General features: G+C 51.9%; 7 protein-coding genes across 7 annotated transcripts; 6 read left to right on the top strand and 1 right to left on the bottom strand.

Annotated features, from left to right (window-relative positions):
- Positions 1–351: 351 nt before the first annotated feature.
- On the top strand, positions 352–1696 carry CMT1 (Alpha-1,3-mannosyltransferase CMT1; the record flags this gene model as incomplete). The annotated part of the gene is made up of 2 exons (XM_014689317.1): positions 352–511; positions 591–1696. The coding sequence occupies 2 exons, from the start codon at positions 352–354 to the stop codon at positions 1694–1696; spliced, it is 1266 nt and encodes a 421-aa protein (XP_014544803.1).
- Positions 1697–2721: 1025 nt separating this feature from the next.
- Positions 2722–4379, top strand: G6M90_00g046780 (uncharacterized protein; the record flags this gene model as incomplete). Its single annotated transcript, XM_014689316.2, has 5 exons — positions 2722–2823; positions 2883–3015; positions 3074–3208; positions 3283–3372; positions 3478–4379. The coding sequence occupies 5 exons, from the start codon at positions 2722–2724 to the stop codon at positions 4377–4379; spliced, it is 1362 nt and encodes a 453-aa protein (XP_014544802.2).
- A 1369-nt stretch (positions 4380–5748) lies between these two features.
- Positions 5749–6941, top strand: G6M90_00g046770 (uncharacterized protein; the record flags this gene model as incomplete). The annotated part of the gene is made up of 4 exons (XM_066130419.1): positions 5749–5956; positions 6025–6172; positions 6227–6471; positions 6559–6941. 4 exons carry the CDS (start codon positions 5749–5751, stop codon positions 6939–6941), a joined length of 984 nt encoding a protein of 327 aa, XP_065986247.1.
- Positions 6942–7614: 673 nt separating this feature from the next.
- Positions 7615–9263, top strand: fer8 (Fe-regulated protein 8; the record flags this gene model as incomplete). The annotated part of the gene is made up of 3 exons (XM_066130418.1): positions 7615–8670; positions 8743–9045; positions 9099–9263. The coding sequence occupies 3 exons, from the start codon at positions 7615–7617 to the stop codon at positions 9261–9263; spliced, it is 1524 nt and encodes a 507-aa protein (XP_065986503.1).
- A 77-nt stretch (positions 9264–9340) lies between these two features.
- Positions 9341–10216, bottom strand: ustM (Methyltransferase ustM; the record flags this gene model as incomplete). Its single annotated transcript, XM_014689313.1, has 1 exon — positions 9341–10216. The coding sequence occupies one exon, from the start codon at positions 10214–10216 to the stop codon at positions 9341–9343; it is 876 nt and encodes a 291-aa protein (XP_014544799.1).
- A 3578-nt stretch (positions 10217–13794) lies between these two features.
- Positions 13795–15348, top strand: PaAT-1_0 (O-acetyltransferase PaAT-1; the record flags this gene model as incomplete). Its single annotated transcript, XM_066130417.1, has 1 exon — positions 13795–15348. One exon carries the CDS (start codon positions 13795–13797, stop codon positions 15346–15348), a length of 1554 nt encoding a protein of 517 aa, XP_065986481.1.
- Positions 15349–16983: 1635 nt separating this feature from the next.
- On the top strand, positions 16984–18348 carry G6M90_00g046730 (uncharacterized protein; the record flags this gene model as incomplete). The annotated part of the gene is made up of 1 exon (XM_014689312.2): positions 16984–18348. One exon carries the CDS (start codon positions 16984–16986, stop codon positions 18346–18348), a length of 1365 nt encoding a protein of 454 aa, XP_014544798.2.
- Between the last annotated feature and the right edge of the window lie 156 nt (positions 18349–18504).

The following is an 18504-nucleotide window of genomic DNA, read 5'->3' as shown; positions in this document are numbered from 1 at the left end:
TAAAATAATCGTCGGAATCGTGTGTTTGTTGGTTCTAGCACTTGAGATGTCAGGCCGGCGGCTATTCCCTCTCAACGTATGGCGCAGGTGGGATGGCGGCGTTTCAAATGGCCGGTGCGTGGCCAATAGCGAAACCAGTTGCAGATTGGTTTCAATGTTTATGTACACATCATCAACCAACAGCAGCAGCACCGACCATGGCCACTTTGGCCACTTTGGCCACCATGGCTCGGTGTGCATGGATGACCCCTTTAATTGTTGGCTTCGGGCCTTTTTCGTCCTCTTCCAGCTTTGCAATGCGGCTCTTGGCGTTTTGCTACGCCTCAGCAGGCCGTAGACGACGTGCTCAACATGAAAAGACGGCTTGTGCTGCTGGCGATTGCCTCGATATCCTTGTTTTTCGTTGCCACGACGCTGTACCTTGGGAGAGACCAATTTGCCTGGCCGTTGCTTCCAAATGACGGGAGACACAAGACTCCAGAGGAGCCAGTGTTGGAACAGGTTGCTAATGGTACGTATGGCTTCACATGATTAAGCCCCGGCACTCCGCGCAAGCAACGTTAACCAGTGCCATTTTCCATCTTGTCTAGGAACCGTGTTGCCGTCCGCAACGATTACACAGTATATAGAGGCAATTTTGAATCCTTGGTCTTCCGAGTTGCCAACCCTCGAATGCCCTGCGATCAACACAACCCGGTACGATGCGCTACGGGACGGCGACTTCTCAACCGCCACCACTAGATATTTCTTTGCCCTGAACCTGCGGCAAACCCTCCCCTTATTGCCTCGTCTGATGGGCAGCATAGTCGAGGCAATTCGATTCCTTGGGCCCGAGCACTGCGCCCTGTCGATTGTCGAGGGACACTCCCCCGACGGCACTGCCGATGTGCTCGCTGCACTTGGGCCAGCTCTCAAGAGCATGGGCACCCCATATTACTTTGCATCGTCCGAAATCGACCCAAGCAAGGGCGAGCGGATAGTCGGCCTCGCCGCGCTGCGGAATCTGGCTCTGGCGCCGCTCTTTACTCTTCCCGGCAAAGCGGCCGAGGACGCGACCGTCGTCTTCCTCAACGACGTGTCGGCGTGTCCCGAAGACATCCTCGAGCTGCTTCACCAGAAGCGAGCCACGGGCGCCGACATGACGTGCGCCATGGACTGGACATATGTCGGCCGCGACCCGACATTCTACGACGTCTGGGTCGCACGCAACATATATGGCGACTCGTTTTTCAACATCCCGCCGGACGGAAGCTGGGACTCAGCGTGGAATCTCTTCTGGAACGCCGAAGAGACCCGCGCTCGCTTCTTTGACCGGCGCCCGTTCCAGGTCTTCTCCTGTTGGAACGGCGCGGTTGCGTTTACAGCCCAGCCCATCTTGCAAAAGACGGTGCGCTTCAGGGCCGCAGACGGGGCGGCGGGCGAATGCGAGCAGGGCGAACCTCAGCTCTTCTGTAAGGATTTGTGGTTCAGGGGCTACCGCAAGATTGCTGTGGTGCCTTCCGTCAACTTGGAGTACTCGGTTGAAAAGGGGAGGATGATCAAAGCGGCCAAGGGCTTCACGGGCGATGCCGTGTCGAGGCAAGATGCTTCCGGGGACATGATTGACTGGCGGCCTGATCCCCCGGAGAAGGTGAAGTGCATGCCTTCTTGGGACAACCAGTTTTGGCAGTGGTGGAACGAGACTTTGAAGCGATAGGTCCAACCGGGGCAGAGGACTCTGTGTATAGGTCAGTAGTGTCAGTACTTGTTCGTTTTTTGTTTCTTGGGTTAGTCTGTACATGGAATTGCCAAGATGTCTTGATGTAATGTGGCGCATGGATGATGGCGATTTGTTGAGACAATTGGCGGCGGATATCCTTTGGCTGTCTCTAGATTGTTGGTCGTAAGTAGATCATTGTACTCACTCTGGCGAGGGCTCATCAGGAAACCAATTGGCACATTTTCGAAATGATGCCGGGGCCAATCTCATCACACGGCACAGTTCTTCCCGCCCTCTCCTGCATGCATGTCCGTCGGATATTAGACACGTCTGGATAAACTCCACCACGCTACCGTGATGGAAGCCGTGATTTTTGTCTCGCCCCCGATTGGCCCGGCAATATCGAGCGATGGCGTATTGGAGCCGACGGGACGGACGCAGCCCTGAGGTGACATCGTGGATCAGAAACAACCTCCATTGTCCGGAACATTGCCCGATGTTATATATCCCCGCGGCGGCTTTGTCGATGCGCCTCGAGCCGTATTCATCTTGGCCATTTCTACACCCATTGCCCCGCGCAACATAACGAGGGGATGGCAAGTCCATGGCCTTGTGACAACCTCTGTTCGTTCAGCTGCATAAGGGTTTTGGGAGTCTGCTTCGTACGGAGGGGATTCTATAAATTGGAGAGTTTTGATTTCCCCTCCATTGTGTAGCCCTTTGGTCTTGCCCGACAGCCAGACAACACCTTACTCTGTGCATTGGCAGTGCTCGAGACAAGCGCACCAATAGTTGAATCTTGTGTGACGTACTCCGTACGCTTGATCCGTCGTACGAACTTGTACCTAGTTGGTTGGGAAGGTGACTTGTCCAACACATTGGCCTAGCTTTCTACCGGCTGCTTGTCGTCCTCGAAGCGCCGCGCTATCTTGAGGTTTGTTTGGGAACAACGACTTCCAACACCCAGAACACAACTGGCATTGCCAAACACCGAATACCCATCATTTTGCATCGTCCCAGGTATGAAGCAGCGTGCCATGAAGCCGAATTCCTGGTCCAAGAAGCTGTCGTGGCTGGGGTACGTCGCGGGCACCCTGGCGAGAAATGTACCACACGAGCCATCGGTGCGTTTTGCTGTTCTTGCTTCTGGTTTCGCGCCTCGATTCTAACTTGGACTTGAAAGGGAAAACTTCCCACTCTTGGGTGGAACTCTTGGAACGCGTACCGTTGCGATATCAATGAGCAGCATTTCCTCGATGCTGCCCAGGCACTGGTCGACACTGGCCTGCGCGATGCCGGTTACAACTATGTAAACAGTCAGTGGGCCTTGCGACCCTGGTTTTGGTTACCGGCAGCGACTGACTTGGCTTGTAGTTGATGACTGCTGGTCTGAACGGACTGGCCGTGTGAATGGCCATATTGCGGTCAACAAGACCCGTTTCCCAGATGGCATCGACGGGCTTGCCAACAAGATTCACGACATGAAGCTCAAGCTTGGCATTTACAGCAGTACACAGCTCCCATGCCTTCCGGTGGTCTCCTCCCTCTACAGCTCAAGGCCAAGTGACTGACGTGATACATAGCGGCTGGCACCCTGACCTGTGCCGGATACCCGGCCAGCTTGGGATATGAAGATGTCGATGCCGCCGACTTTGCCAAATGGGGAGTTGATTGTAAGCTGAGCACAACCTCCAATCCATCATCTGACATGAACACGCTAACCGTCTCCGAGACCTGAAATAGTAAGTCCTCAAGTGCTCCCTCTCTCACAGTAACAGCACGCACTGTCGTTGTCGTACGCCATGGACTAAACCGCAACTCACACAGCGACAACTGCTACATCCCCGAGCAATGGCAAGACGAGTACATCTACTGCGAGGAAGACGGGGCCCAGATCGGCCCAAACGGCACCTGCAGCCGCAGCCAGAACCCGAGGCTCGCGCCGGACGGCTACGACTGGAGCAAGTCCAAGTCGGCGGAGCGCTTCAACCGCATGCGCGACGCGCTCGCCAGGCAGGACCGCGAGATCCTCTACAGCCTCTGCATCTGGGGCACCGCCGACGTCACCTCCTGGGGCCACGGCACGGCGACGAGCTGGCGCATGAGCGGCGACATCAGCCCCCGCTGGCGCTCCGTCACGCACATCCTCAACATGAACTCGTTCAAGATGGGCGCCGTCGGCTTCCACGCCCACAACGACGCCGACATGCTCGAGGTGGGCAACGGGGACCTGACGCCCGCCGAGGCGCGCTCGCACTTTGCCCTCTGGGCGGCCATGAAGTCGCCGCTGCTGATCGGGACGGACCTGCGCCGCCTGGGCCGCCGCGACCTCGACCTGCTCGCGAACAGGCGCCTGCTGGCGTTTCACCAGGACGCCGGGCACGGCGGGCCGGCGGCGCCGTATAAGTGGGGGGTTAATCCCGACTGGACGTACAACAGCACCCATCCGGCGGAGTATTGGGCCGGGCCGTCGACGGGGGGGCACCTGGTGCTGATGCTGAACACGCTCGAGGCCACGGTGCGGAAGACGGCGGCGTGGTGGGAGATTCCGGGTCTGGGTGGTGGCAGGTATCGCGTGACGGAGGTGTGGTCTGGCGAGGACCTGGGCTGCTTGGACGAGTATGCGGTTGATGTGGCTTCTCATGACACGGCGGCTGTTTTGGTCGGTCCGAGGTGCTGAAGCCTAGTGTTGTATGTGTGTAGTTGGGAGGATGAAGATGAGGTCTGGTTTGGGTAATACGGGCGGTGTCTTGTTTCATGGGCACTTGTGAATCATTGTGTCTCATATATGACGTTGGAGTGGCAGATATAACTCCTCGATATGAGTATTAAACTGCGCTAACAAACTATACGTGCGAATGCGCCAGTATTAACACATTTACGGTCACTACTTGCTTGCTAACACAGCTGCCTGAACCTGAAACATTTACGAATAAGTTATTACTTTAATTTTTTGATGAATCTTTTACCACATCATCGATGGAAGATTGAGTGGCGGCACCTCTGGCACGGTAGTATAGTATGCCAGCTTGTCATCATGCTTCCTCCTTCCTACCACCATGACTGGATTTTAAAGTCTAATCGCAGTACTGTCATGTTTGACGAAAGGAACTACTGTGAAAAAAACGACGAGTACTGCAGGACCACTCCAGAGACCCCAGCAGAGCAGGCATGTAGGCTGCGGACGTTGTGATGCCACCGCACGAGCCGGATGGCTTATTCAAGGTTGTGTGCGGTTGCTAAAGCTTACAGCCACAAACCACCACGAGTGTGTATTAACCCGGGGGCAGCCATGTCAGCTCCACCCAATCATGTTTGTTGTTATTTTAAGCAAGGATGCCCCAAAATTGGCAGGGTGCTCAGTTGTGACCGAGTTCCTTTTCTTGCGCTGCTGCATGAAATTCGCCTCGCTAACAATATTGCAACATGAAACGAGACTAAAGCTGGGATAAATTGCATCAACTGCTGTCGAATACAATGTGTTTTACTATTCTGTGTTTAGTCTCGCAGGGCATGTCCCACGGAAGAGAGACTTCTTTTTGGTGTATCATCGTGTGAAATAACCCTCACAGCAGCCACCTTGCTAGATATCGCACACATGGTTTGAGAATGATAACCCATGAGTGTAGCAGTTACATGGGCTGCACATATATGGATACATTTTCGAAAGGCAGTGCCTACCAGACACGTGACAAACCGAATACTATACTCTATTTTAAGCAGCGAGTCCATCCATCCCTGCTACCCAGAACCTATCTTGGTACGCAGCTTGATTAATAAACTTTAAAAGTCAAATCTAGACCGTCCACTTTCCAAGGGACTTCCAGCCCTAAACGCCAACAAAGCTGAAGTCCCGTGGGATACAGCCTGCCTGTAAGCCTGGCACTCTGCGCGGGCAGCCCATCGTGAAACATGGGACGAAGCCAGGTATTTGGATATAAGACGCAAGGCTAGCACACAATATTATAGCCAAACACGTAATCTATACGACGTAAGCCTTATTCGGATAGTTCCAACTGCATGACGAGACCTCCGCAAGCATCCCTACAATGTTGGTGCTTGAGCAGTCCAAGATTGGCGCGGCCTCGATCGTTGCCGCCGGTGCCTGTGCCCACGCTCGCGCCCATGCCCCAAGCCAAACCGAGAACGAGCTTGGTCCTCCCCCGACAACTCCTCCAGTAGCTTTGACACAGTTCTCGGGGCTTTTTGGACGCCAGGCGGCGCCCAAGACTTGTGGATATGTCTCCGGTGTAGACCGTAGGTCATAATGAACAGATACGGCAGTTACCAGACTTTGTCCAGTTGGCACGCTGACGACTTTTAAGCGCTGACTTGCGCCTCGGGACCCTATACATGTCTCTACAATACGAGACGCAGCGTCCAGGGTTGTTGTACCGATCGATATTGCACCCTTCCCACGGCATGCGTGTCGTACGATTCTCCCTCCCCAACAGACGCGGAGACGGTGTATTGGTAAGAAAGACGGCGCGCTTGCAGGGGGACAAGTCGCTGATTCTTGTGAAATAGCAGAAACTCGGCCAAGCCTTCCTGCCTGACCCTCTCCTTTGTCGACGACCCATGTTCCGGGTGCACGTGGTTCGCCTGCTCCACGACGGACGGAACAAGACCGGTCTACAATACTCGGCCGCCCAGCACAACTACCACCTCAGCTTCTACAAGCACTACGTCGGCGTCGGCGCCAAGTACGGTGCTGCCGCCGGAGAATCCCACGCCCGTGGGCGCGATTATCGGAGGCGTAGTCGGAGGAGTCGGTGAGTTCCAGAGCGCACACGTGCCAAGGTCAACCCCTGACAGATGCCGGAAGAAGAAGATGATGCTGACTCTTGCCGACTGCTCAGCCGCTTTGGCTTTGGTAGGCGGCTCCATGTCATTCCTACTGCGTCGCTGGAGGCAAAAGCCGCCGGCTCCGACCGCTCAGCCCCAACCGTCGCTGGCATTTGCTCCGGGAGCAGAATTCGGCAGTGGCCCGGCCCATGGGTACCCAGGCAGCATTGCGAAACAGGAGGCCGCCGACATGACGGGCTCCAACTCCAACACCGGTCTGTACGCATCTTCGCCTTCGTCGCCGGCGCCGGCGTCGGTTTACTCCCCTGGGTACATGGATCAGCAGATTGTGCCGCAGCCTCCGTTCCGGGCGCAGCAAGTCTGGTACCCGTTTCCTGTGCATGAGGTGCTTACCACGAGGGCTGAGCGGCAGGTCCAGGAGTTGCCGGGGTTATGAAAGGGTGTATATGTGATTTGGCTGGAAGTTGGCATGCATTGGTGGTGGCTGACGTTGAGTTGACGGCACGTTGGAACTTGGAACTCGGCAGTAACCAGAGCTGGCTGCCGCTTTCGCTTTACCTCTTGAATGTGATATACATGCAAGGTTATTTTGAAGTATTGAATGAATTAAAAACTTGATACTTTCCGGTAATTAATGAGTAAAAAGTGGCCTATACCATTTACGTGTAGCATCGGGAACGGGGTGAAATACCAGACGCATGTAGTCAAGTCAAGCCCGGTGTTATTGCCGAGAGCCGGCCGAAGGCCACAGCTCGCCGCAGGCGGCCCCCGGCAGGGCCCCCGGAGGGGCTCAAATAGGCTTAGCTCTCTTGGCTTTGCCTACCCCTAGGTCAACATTTCGCCGGCACCAGAGTCTTATACAGAGTGCTCATAATATTAAATCCGAGGCACTGCATCGCTCCAATTCACGAGACAGAATTCTCAGGCAGTTTTGTTCCGGCCACAGCCTCGGAGCCTGTGGCGCAATTAGCGTTATCAGATCAATCAGATAACGCGCCAGCCCCACATCTTCATTGTCGCCAAGCCTCAGCCCCGGTCTCGCAGCGGACAATTGGGGACCGTCGAGCAAAACGCTCGGTGATTTCGACCCCAAGCACGCCAGCGCGGCCATGGCCACGCCTCGGACGGAGATCGGGGCGGATCCAGGCTCGGCCTTGCCATGGAGTCCCCCGGCTGCCCGTGGATCCGAGCTGAAAACGACCCCTGGGGCACTGGCCATGTATATGAAGAGAGCGACGGCCAGTGTTTTTTCCTTCTCCAAACCTCGACTATCTTGTCCCCCTCTGACTTTACCCCTCTCCTCATCTCGGTTCCACGAACCGCCGGCCGCAATGCTCGCCAAGCTGGGGCTGTACGCCCGCGCCTTCGGCTACATCCTCGTCGTGCTCGGCCAAGAGCTCAGCTACCTCTTCAACAGGGCCGTGGTGCGCCGCCGCGCCCAGTTCTTCGGGAGCACGCCGGCCGACGGGCGCGACCGCACCATTGTCATTGTCGGCGCCTCGTTTGCCGGACACCACGTCGCTCGCCTGGTGGCCGGCCAGCTGCCGCCGCGGAGCCGCTACCGGGTCGTCGTCGTCGAGCCCAATAGCCATTTCCAGTTCACGTGGGTGCTGCCGCGGTTCTGCGTCGTCAAGGGCCACGAGCACAAGGCCTTTATCCCGTACGGCAAATACGTCGAGTGCCTGCCCGGCGTGCTGGAGTGGGTTCAGGACCGCGCGGCGAGCGTCGACGGGACCCATGTGCGGCTGGAGAAGAGCGGCGAGTCCATCAGGTACGATTACCTTGTTGTCGCGACGGGGTCGGGCGTCAGGACCGGGCTGCCGTCGCGGGTGAATGCCGCCGAGAAGAGGGTCGGCGTCGCGCTGCTTCGCGGGATTCAGTCGGGCATCGAGGCGGCACAGACGGTGGTGGTTGTGGGCGGCGGCGCGGCGGGCGTCGAGGTTGCCGCTGATGCCAAGGATTTGTACCCCGACAAGAGGATTGTTCTCGTTCACTCGAGGGCGGCGGTGATGCATCGCTTCGGCAAGAGGTTGCAGGACGAGGCGCTCGAGGGGCTGACGAGGCTGGGCGTCGAGGTTGTTCTTGAGGATAGGGTCGTGGACGAGGATTCCGCGGCCAAGAAGGTGACGTTGCGGTCGGGGAGAGAAATTCCATGCGACCTTTTTGTAAGCTATTTTCCTGCTCGCGGGTACATGTCTGAAACGCGCACGTGTGCTTACCACGTTTGATACAACCAGCTCAACTGCACGGGACAGTCGCCGTGCTCGGAACTCCTCAGCTCCTTGTCGCCACAATCGATTTCCACAAACGGATACATCAAGGTTAAGCCGACGCTCCAGATAGCTGATGACGAGTGTCCCAATGTCTATGCTTGTGGAGAAGTTGCCGATACCGAGACGCCGTGTCCTAATGCCCGCTCTGCGATGCGTCAAGCAGCCACCGTGGCCAAGAATATTTTGAGCGTTGTTGATGGGAAGCAGCCCAAACACGTGTACAGGCATCACTGGGTTGACACGTTTATTAAGCTTACCCTTGGCCTGGTGAGCAGAAACCAACGAACCGTGACTTTATAGCGAAGCTGACTTGTGTTTAGGACCGTTCCGCAACATTTATTGGCGACGGACATTCCGACTTGATGTTCAAGTCTCAGGACAAGGATGTCACGTTGATGGTCAAATCCACCTGGGCAAGAATGGGGCTGAAGCCGTTTGAGGATGAGTACGACGAGGACGATTCAGGCGCAAAGGTCAAGGCATGAGAGTTGAATGACAAGGTTATAAGCTTTTTAACATCGTTCTTGGTAACGATGCCGCATCATATATACACCGCTCGTGCTTAAACAAATCGAGAGACCCAGACGTCCATGGTTCTAACCTTTTCACCATTCAGTAGCCCAACCGCGCCAACGACGGCCTCCCTTGCCGACAGAAGCGTAGTTTTCAGCGTCACATCCGTAATGTACTTGTCAATCTCCTCCAGGAACCACCTGCTCTTCACCGTCCCGGTTTCCCACGACCCATCCAGGAGCGCCACGCCCGGGACGTGAACCTCTTCCTTGTCCAGAGCCCAGCCGCCCCTGGCAGCCGCGTCCTTGATGCTCAGCGGGCCCAACAGGCAGCGGATGTTGGCCTCGCTCGTCTTGTTGTGCGCCTCGAGCGCCGCGCGCGCAACGGCAGCCATGACATGAGGCACGGCAGCCCTCTCCCTGGCCGTCAGCGCATACTCTGCCACCAGGAGCCCGGCGGCGCGGCCCCTCAGCGCGGCGAGCATCTCGCCCAGCGTGTCCGGCCCGTCAAAGTACCAGATGCAGTGGGCCAGCACGACGAAATCCCACCTCGTGCCGGGGTTCTCAGCGAGGAACTGGACCGGCTCCGCGTGGTACCAGGTGATCCGGTCCCCTACAGGACCGGCAGACAGGTGCGCCTGCGCCTGGGCGAGCGTGACGGGCGCGCCGTAGTCGGGAGGCCCGGGATCGACGGCATCAACGTGGCCCTCGGGGCCGACGGCCTCGGCGAGCACCGCGGTGCAAGTGCCCTGGCCGCAGCCGATTTCGAGAACCCTGCTGCCCTGACGTATTTGCCACGAATTCACCAGCCCGATGCGGTGTTCTGCCTGGCCGGTTTCGACGGCCAAGTGGTTGGGGTCGTCGAGGATGGCGTACGAGGCGATCTTGCCGGCGGCTTCGGCGGCGAGGGGTGTAAACGACGGCATGGTGGGTTGGCTTCTATTCTACAGCCCTCCTGGCGTTGGCGAGGATTCCGCGCTCATGTAGCTATACGATTGCCTTGTATGTGTCCAACGTCTTGCCCGCGTGTGGATGAGTGGTGACTCATGGACGGTGGAGTTGAACTCTCCGCGGTTGGCCTGGACAAGTTTTCAAATGTTCAGCTGCTCAAGGTCGACGCTAGGCCTGCAAACCAGAGAAAATACACTAGTTGGCCAATAAAGCAGGCTCTGGCTATTCTGCTGTTGCGTCAGACTGTGACTGGAATGAATATTATTAAAATAGGTTACTTATAATAGGTATAAATTATATTAATTAGTACTACTTTAACTTTTAAGTGTAGTATAGGTTAACCCGCTTGTCTTGTGGCGGATCGCAACCGACTAGTTAGGCAGAAGAGTAAAAATAGACTAGCGCGATTATGGCCGCAAAATTCCCAAATAGCAAAGCTAGGCGGACCCGAAGCTGCGCGCAGATAAACCTAGCGAGGCGTATAAAATTGAGGAGAGGCAAGAAGCTGATCGGTGACCTCCAGAAACGGCACCATCAGAGAGCGGCAAATAGCTGCCGGAAACGTGCCTCGCTGAATATGCCGCTGCTATAACGACAAGGTACGTGTAGTAATAGTACAGCTGCGCGCAATGCGGTACTTTTTGACGATATATAGTTCTAGGACTTTCTTATTAATACCTCGAGGTAAAGTTAGTCTTTATACCTTAGTAATAAATATCTAATTTGTTTTGTTATTTGATAGTTGCCGTTCATTAATAGCCGCCTTGCGTGATGCGCAGTATGGCAATTGCGATTCGGTACAGCCAAAGCTCTTTTTCTATTGTATCGGCTAGAGATGGCAAATGCTGCCCCAAGATACAAGTTGCTCCGTCTAAGCAAGTATAGGATGAGAGTATTCTCCCGGGCAATAATATTCTGACGTATTTATTTCCTATATAATACATAATTCCACTCTACATGTAGGAAATTAAAAAGTTGTTACACGGAAATCGCCCTGTTACACAAGAGCTACGGTCACGGGATTAAGGCAGAAGGCCCTCACCGACTTCTTGTATTTAAAGACGTCTTTGGCGACTGAGGCCTTAAGGAAAACCAAGGACCTTTGATGCCAAAGACTGTTATTAGATGAGTTGAGCTATTGCTCCAAGCCCTCTTTCCGAGCCCTTGTCACAATCGGAATACCGTAGGTGCCTTGATATACATGTTAAATGTCTCGCGAAGTCCAAAAGGTCAAACAGCAATAGCTTCCGAGTCCAGCCAGAGTCCGTGGTCGTACTCGAAGTGCATCGCAGACGCTAGTTTCTTAATAGACTGGTAGACAAACTTGCCGTACGTATCGAGGATATATGATGTGCTTTCTAGACTGATATTATTTCCATGGAAGAAGTTAGGCAAGATATCAAACATGTTGACTATTTCAACTTTAACCGCAGGTCCATTAATATTATTAGGGGGTGCATCCCGGCGGCTGAAAGTACTGTGACAAGCGTTCAATTCGGAAGGCTTGGAGCCAAAAGGCTTAATTTAGTAATAATCTCGAAGGGTCTCTAAGGTCTAAAGTTACTATAAAAGAAAAAGAAAATAGCTATTTTATATATATAAAGGAATACTTAGGCCTAGAGCTTTTACTTAGGTATATATTAAAGCTATATAATTAATAAGTCCTGCATCAGTAAAGCCCCTTTATTGGGCGTCACGATCTGTTGGGCCTTTTCCGTGTAACAAGTACGCCCACATGGCTGCAGCTGTCTATTATTTCTTGGAAGCTCTTCTTCTCACTAGAGTCGGAGACTATAGCATAAAAATCGACTTCAGCATAATCGATGCAGAGACACATCGATGCTTGATCGATGGAAATCGACTGCGAGAGAAACGTGGCCGTCTAGACGAGTCGCAAGTTGGCCTTCTATTAGCAAATAGGTAATACAATAGCATATAAACGTCGAAAGAAACACGGCATATTTCAGACTTTCAAGGTCCGTAATACCCTGTTTAGAGAGGACGGGGATTGGATCGCTCGTATTGAGAGCCTCTAAGCGGCCTTGATAGTTGTCGGGCTGTCAATTACGGAGTCGGACCGGAGAGAACAAAGCTGCTTTCTGCTGCTAACTTCATGGTTTCCGAAATGCTCTTATTGGCATGAAGAAGTTATCAGTGAGTGTTACACGAAAAAGGGCCAACAGATTGTAAAGCCTAATAAAGGGGCTTTACTGATATAAAACTTATTAGTTTCACAGCTAAAATATATACCTAGGTAAGAACTTTAGGCTTAGGCGTTTCTTTTATATAAATAAGATAGTTACTCTTCTCTTCTTTTCTTATAGTAACTCTAGACCTTGGAGACCCTTTGAGATTATTATTAAATTGAGCCCTTTTGGCTCTAAGCCTTCATACTGAACCCTTGTCACACTGAGGCTGACGACAAGAAACGATACTCCGGCGCAGGCAACTATAGTTTGTAGTAGCGCATGCCCCAAACTAAATTGAATAGTTGTCAGCTTCAAGTTTCTAAGTAAGCTGTCTCTGTACCCCACGGAAATACCAAGTACCTTGTATATACGTTTTTAGTGTAGTAAAGCCGCATTTCTAGGACAGTCACGTCAGCCCAGAAAATCTCGCGAAATAGTTGAGATTCGTCCAAGGTTTAACAGGTTGCAACCATCTTAATCCGCTTAAAATTAGATGGAGGCAAGGTCGGACCTGCAGAGAAGGGTGGGACTAGGGGCGACGAAGGGTATGCATTTAACTAAAAACGTCAATGGCCGACACGAAACCAAGTATATATACCCTGCACTGTTGTCTCATCCGAAACGGCCAGCATTGAACGCACCAGTCAGCGATCATGAACAAGCCTGCCAAAATAATGCAACTTGCGGCGGTATAGGGAAGGGAAGGATGTGTCAACTAATTCGCGCCCATGTCGACCTGGTAACCCGGCGGAATTGTTAGACGGGCCTCACACTTTGGCATGGGGGCCTGACTCTTGCGCGGGCCTGGGGACGCTGGGACAGAATTCCGTTTCATTTTGTTTTGGGTTTCAAAAGGCGCTCCCTTGTTAGTCATACAAGTCGAGTACTTTGAGTCATGGCGAGAAATGAACTGATATTGTTGCTACGTGGCAACTGGAACATGACGCCCAAAACTAAAATGGCCAGTGAAGAGTCATGCTGGGCTTCAGTCAGGTTATTTCTTTTTTGCCGCGTCTAGTTCTTCTCACTGGACCCCTTCCTCGTCAAGGCGGTCTTGCAGTCCACGCATGTGTGTCAGATACCAGGACCTCAATATGGGGCAAGTCGTCGCTGACACCTATAACGACATTGCAAAAAGCAAGGACTCCTAGTCTCAAGATTGTAGCAAATATAGTTTCTTGTTACAGCTTCGCTGCTTTGGTAAAGCTACGCATAAGATAAATAGCGTGTTTATTTCCATTTATTATTCATTCTTTAGATAATTCTTATCTAATATACTCGGCGCCATTGGCGCTATTATACTCGATATTTTGGGACTCTTAATTGTCTGGCAATGTGGTTAGAATCTCGCATCAACCTTGGCCATGACTGAGTACCTCTTGAGTCGACTCCATAACGGGGCATCGAGGGCTCGCTCCTTTTTGAACCCTCCCCTAGACCGATTTGATCAATCCGACGAGCTTTCTCAGGGCCTCCTCTCTAATTCCGACGGTTATGAACTAGGCGAACACCAGACAAGGCGTAAATCCTGCATCAAAATTGCACATTCCTTCTCCTTTCTGAGCGTCTTCGCTCTTCTTCGTTTATTAGTTGTCGCCATCACTCCAAGCTTTATCAGCAACATCTACTATGCCTCTAAGCCACGACAGCTGCACAAAACGTCATTTCTTGACGGATTACGAGGATACGCTTCGTTTATTGTGGCGGTCTACCACCTTTTAGGCATACAGCCAAATAATGAATGGATAGAGGAAACCTGGGGCGTTAACGAACAAGAAGGAATGGGATCAAATCTATTGCAGCTTCCTTTTATACGGGTTCTCTTTCTCGGCGTTCCCATGGTTACTTGCTTCTTTTTAATCTCTGGATTCGTCTTGTCGTACCGAAGTGTTCTCCTGATTCGGTCCGGGGAGCACGAGAGACTCTCAGAGTCTCTCGTATCTTTAATCTTCCGTCGCGGATTCCGCCTCTTTCTGCCTACTATCGCCAGCATCATTTTTGAGAAGATTCTTGTTCCATGCATATACCGGAGCCCACCGCCGGTATGGACCATGATTAGCGACGTATACGCCCAAACTAGCGCAGCCATGTACTGCTGGGGTTGGGATAATCACAATGTCAGCCTCTTGCATCTCTGGACTATCCCGATTGAGTTCTGCTGCTCCATGTTGCTCTTTCTAGTTATTATAGGTGTTTCACGGCTTAGGACGTGGATGCGACTATTTGTCGTTGGCCTCCTAATAATTCACTCGAATGCAAGTGGCCACTGGGCTGTTTTCTTGTTCATGGCCGGTCTTTTTATTGCCGAGACCGAAGCCATTATCGAACAACGCAAAAGAAGCCAAAAAGGGAATGAGAGCATAGGAGAGGGGATGCAATGGATATCACGACTCCAGTCGGCATTCTGGATTACTATATTCCTCGTTGGCCTTTACCTGGCTGGATATCCGATACACCGCGTCGAAAGCTCATTTGACTTTCGTTGGGTCTACCCACACACCCCAAAGGTGTATGTAGATACCGAGGGATTTTTCCTGCCCTTGAAATTCTGGACCAGCGTCTCTTCAGTGCTAGTGATTGTGGCCCTCTTCCGGGTCCCAACCCTGCAAAAAGCCTTCACGACGCCAGTCGCTCAGTATCTGGGAGATGTGTCATACTCAGTCTACCTCGTGCATAATGCCATTCAGATCTCCATCGGAGCGGATATCAAGGCTAGGGTGCATTCTTGGTTTGGGGAAGATAATAGCCAGTGGAAGAGAACAGCGATATTAGTTCTTGACATTGTATTTATAATGGGTATTGTGATTTGGGTTGCCGATATCTTTTGGCGCTTTGTAGACAAGCCAATAGTACGATTCACCAGGTATTTAGATAAGCTGTGTCGAAAACCAAGTATTGAAGTCACGCTACAAACATGACCAAAAAGGTAACTTGGACTGTATAGCTTCTATGAAATCTTTAGCTGGGTAGATGTCAATGAATAGAATAGAGCCTTGAAGACAAGAATATACAATATACGAGAGCTAGGAATTTAGTTATAGGTACTAATAGCCCGAGCAACTTCTCCCCTTCTTGAACTCCATCGACTTAGTTAACCACGAGCAGCGTACTTGACGGTAAATCACCTGATAGTTGATTATTACCGCGAGTTTCTTGCCGGGAGAAACCCTCCAGTGCTTTTAATGCGCATAGAGATTTTTCATGATGATTTATGCTTGCGCCGGCATCCTAGCTACGCAGGCCCGTAGGTCCCGGGACTCGTCTACGTGGCCTCGGATTTGTCTGCCTTAGACACCTATGCTGCGACAAGATGTTGCATGTGTGCTCAAGTGGCCTAGGTGTCATCAAGACGGCGGTTTATAGCCTTTATGCTGTCAAAAGACTCCAAGTTTTATAGTAGCACGGTCAGGCATTGAATGGCGTGCCCACTACGACTTGGTCGTTGAACGAGGAGTCAGCCGACAATCAAATAGACCTCCTGAGCTGTAAATTTTCGTAACAAGACTTTTAATTCCTATTAGTAGCAAGACTCGAAGCTATACCCAGCACGTGCATATACCTCCACCTTGGCGCAGTACCAGACAGTATATCATGGCATGGTTTAGCATAGTAACTAGACGCTTCCGCCTCCCACTGGGAGGAGGTCCCACGGGAGCTGTGACTTACAAAAATGTCTGCGGGTCACAGCGATAGGTATACATGTACAGCTCCTATTTGGCTTGCGGTCCCACCGGCTTGTGTCGCAAGTTTATTATTTATGCTGTTTAATGCTAGACTGAGCTAGAGTGTAGGAAATATAGTAGTAGCAGGGTTTAGTGCGCATAAAACCTGCATTATTTACCTATTAAAGTTGTTTCAAATATAGAGGAAAATATATCCTCTAATTATGCTGTCGTAATTTAGCGGGGAACCTAATGCGATAATCTGCCATGTGTTAGATTGCTATTAGCGTCAAGGATTACCTAAGCGCGGGTGTTCGCCACGAACTGGTAAGTTTTACAGCGTAACTACTAGTTATCGGTCACGAGGAGAAATTATATTCCCGCTCTTAGTTTAATAAATATAGACATGATAGGGGTTAAAGACGAGGACAACAACCTCTCTCTGCACTTTCACCACACCTCAGAAACGTACTGCGTGGCCTTGTACGTAAGCTCACTATATAGCCATCCTATTTGGGCCTATTACTTTTAATGCATATCAAAGCCCTGGGTACGCATTAAAATTCTTCCAAGTATTCGGACAGTCCTGTAATTTCCCTGGTGCTACTAGTTACTCGGCAGCCATTGATGACATGACTAAGGTATTATGCAAAGATAATACCGGCGGGGCCTTCATCTAGAAGTTGAATGCTCACTCAAAGGGGGGACGTAATTTTACAAGCTAAACGCAACTATATAAGAGTACAACAAACAGCCTCAATCTGGTCTGCTCTAAATCGCTACTACTTGGTATTATTCTCACTTATAGACACTCTTTTACGGCCAACTAACCACGGCTTTCTACACTTTTTTGTATATCTTTTTTCCAATTTGAAAACAGAATACTTGGCAATGAAGGCCGTATCTGTTGCCCTCTTTCTTCTCGGGGGATCGGCCCTCGCGATGCCGGCTTCTCAGAGGCTAGAACGACGTTACGATATAACGGAGAAGCAGTGGTCCTCTCTGCAGGAAGACTGCGTCAAAGCTCAAGGTACAAACGCTGTGCAAGCCTGTCGAAGTGAAGGCAGAGGTGATTGCGAAGGCAATGACGTTCGCCGAAAGGCTGTTACGGAATGCATGGTGGACAAGTCTAAACCTAAAGTGACAGAGCAATCTCGACATGATGAATGTAAACCCTTGGCTATTCAACGCGTTGAAGACTGTGTCAAAAATAATACCGAAATCGAGGGACAGTGCCAGCGGAAGGCGGTGGAGTCCTACCTTACATGCACTTACACTGGACCCGGGAAACCCTCGACTGAGCAGGACAGAGAGTACACCCAAATCTGGGCAGACAAGTGCTCAAAGAGAACTCAAGAGGCCGACGAAGAATGCAAAAAAAAACAAGACTTTGGCGGGAAATGCCAACGTCAACGCCGTGAAGATGATATGAAATGCTTGCTCGACAATAAGAAGGGCCACTCCGACAACGACTTTATTCACAACGTATGCGTTGCCGCGGCCGAATTCGGCGCAAACGACTGTTTCATCACCAACAATACGCGCAGGATGACCCTGCCTCAATGCCAGAGGGAACAGTGGGACGCCTATCCTGCGTGCGTTAAGAAACAGGAGGCGTGGATCTCGGGGACTAAACCCGAGGAAGATATTGCGCCTAAACCCGAGGAAGACGAGTGCACCGCTGAGGAAGACCCTACGCCTAAACCCGAGGAAGACGAGTGCACCGAGGAGGAAAATACGAAGACTGAGCCCGAGGAAGACGAGTGCACCGAGGAGGAAAATACGAAGACTGAGCCCGAGGAAAATAAGAAGGCTAAACTCGAGGAAGACGAGTGCGCCTCGGAGGAAAATACGAAGACTGAGCCCGAGGAAAATAAGAAGGCTAAACTCGAGGAAGACGAGTGCGCCTCGGAGGAAAACACAGGGATTAAGGCCGAGGAAGACAAAAAGACTATGCTCAAGGAAGATACTGCGACTAAGCAAGACGCGGTGACTGAACCTAAGGAAGTTACTATGGCTAAGCCTAAGGGAGACGGGGTGACTAAACTCGAGGAAGATACTGCGACTAAGCAAGACGCGGTGACTGGATCTAAGCAAGACGCGGTGACTGGATCTAAGCAAGACACTGCGACTAAGCAAGACGCGGTGACTGGATCTAAGCAAGACACTGCGACTAAGCAAGACGCGGTGACTGAATCTAAGGAAGTCGAGCGCACCTCGTCGGCTTTCAAGCGTTGGTTTAGTCTATGGGCATGAACAGTCATTCAAAAGCCTAACAGGTGGCTCGGCACATGTTCCTAGTCTGAGATGCGTGGCATCGAGATGGTGGATAGAGCTCTTGATTACCCTTTTCAAATAGTAACCAACTACAATACACTCGTTTTGTCTCGACCCGGAAGGGATTCTTCGTGT

The sequence above is a fragment of the Metarhizium brunneum genome, chromosome 2, assembly GCF_013426205.1.
Source record: "Metarhizium brunneum chromosome 2, complete sequence".
Classification (NCBI taxonomy): Eukaryota; Fungi; Ascomycota; class Sordariomycetes; order Hypocreales; family Clavicipitaceae; genus Metarhizium; species Metarhizium brunneum.
Note: the sequence above shows the minus strand (reverse complement) of the source record. Positions and strands in the feature narration are given on the sequence as shown.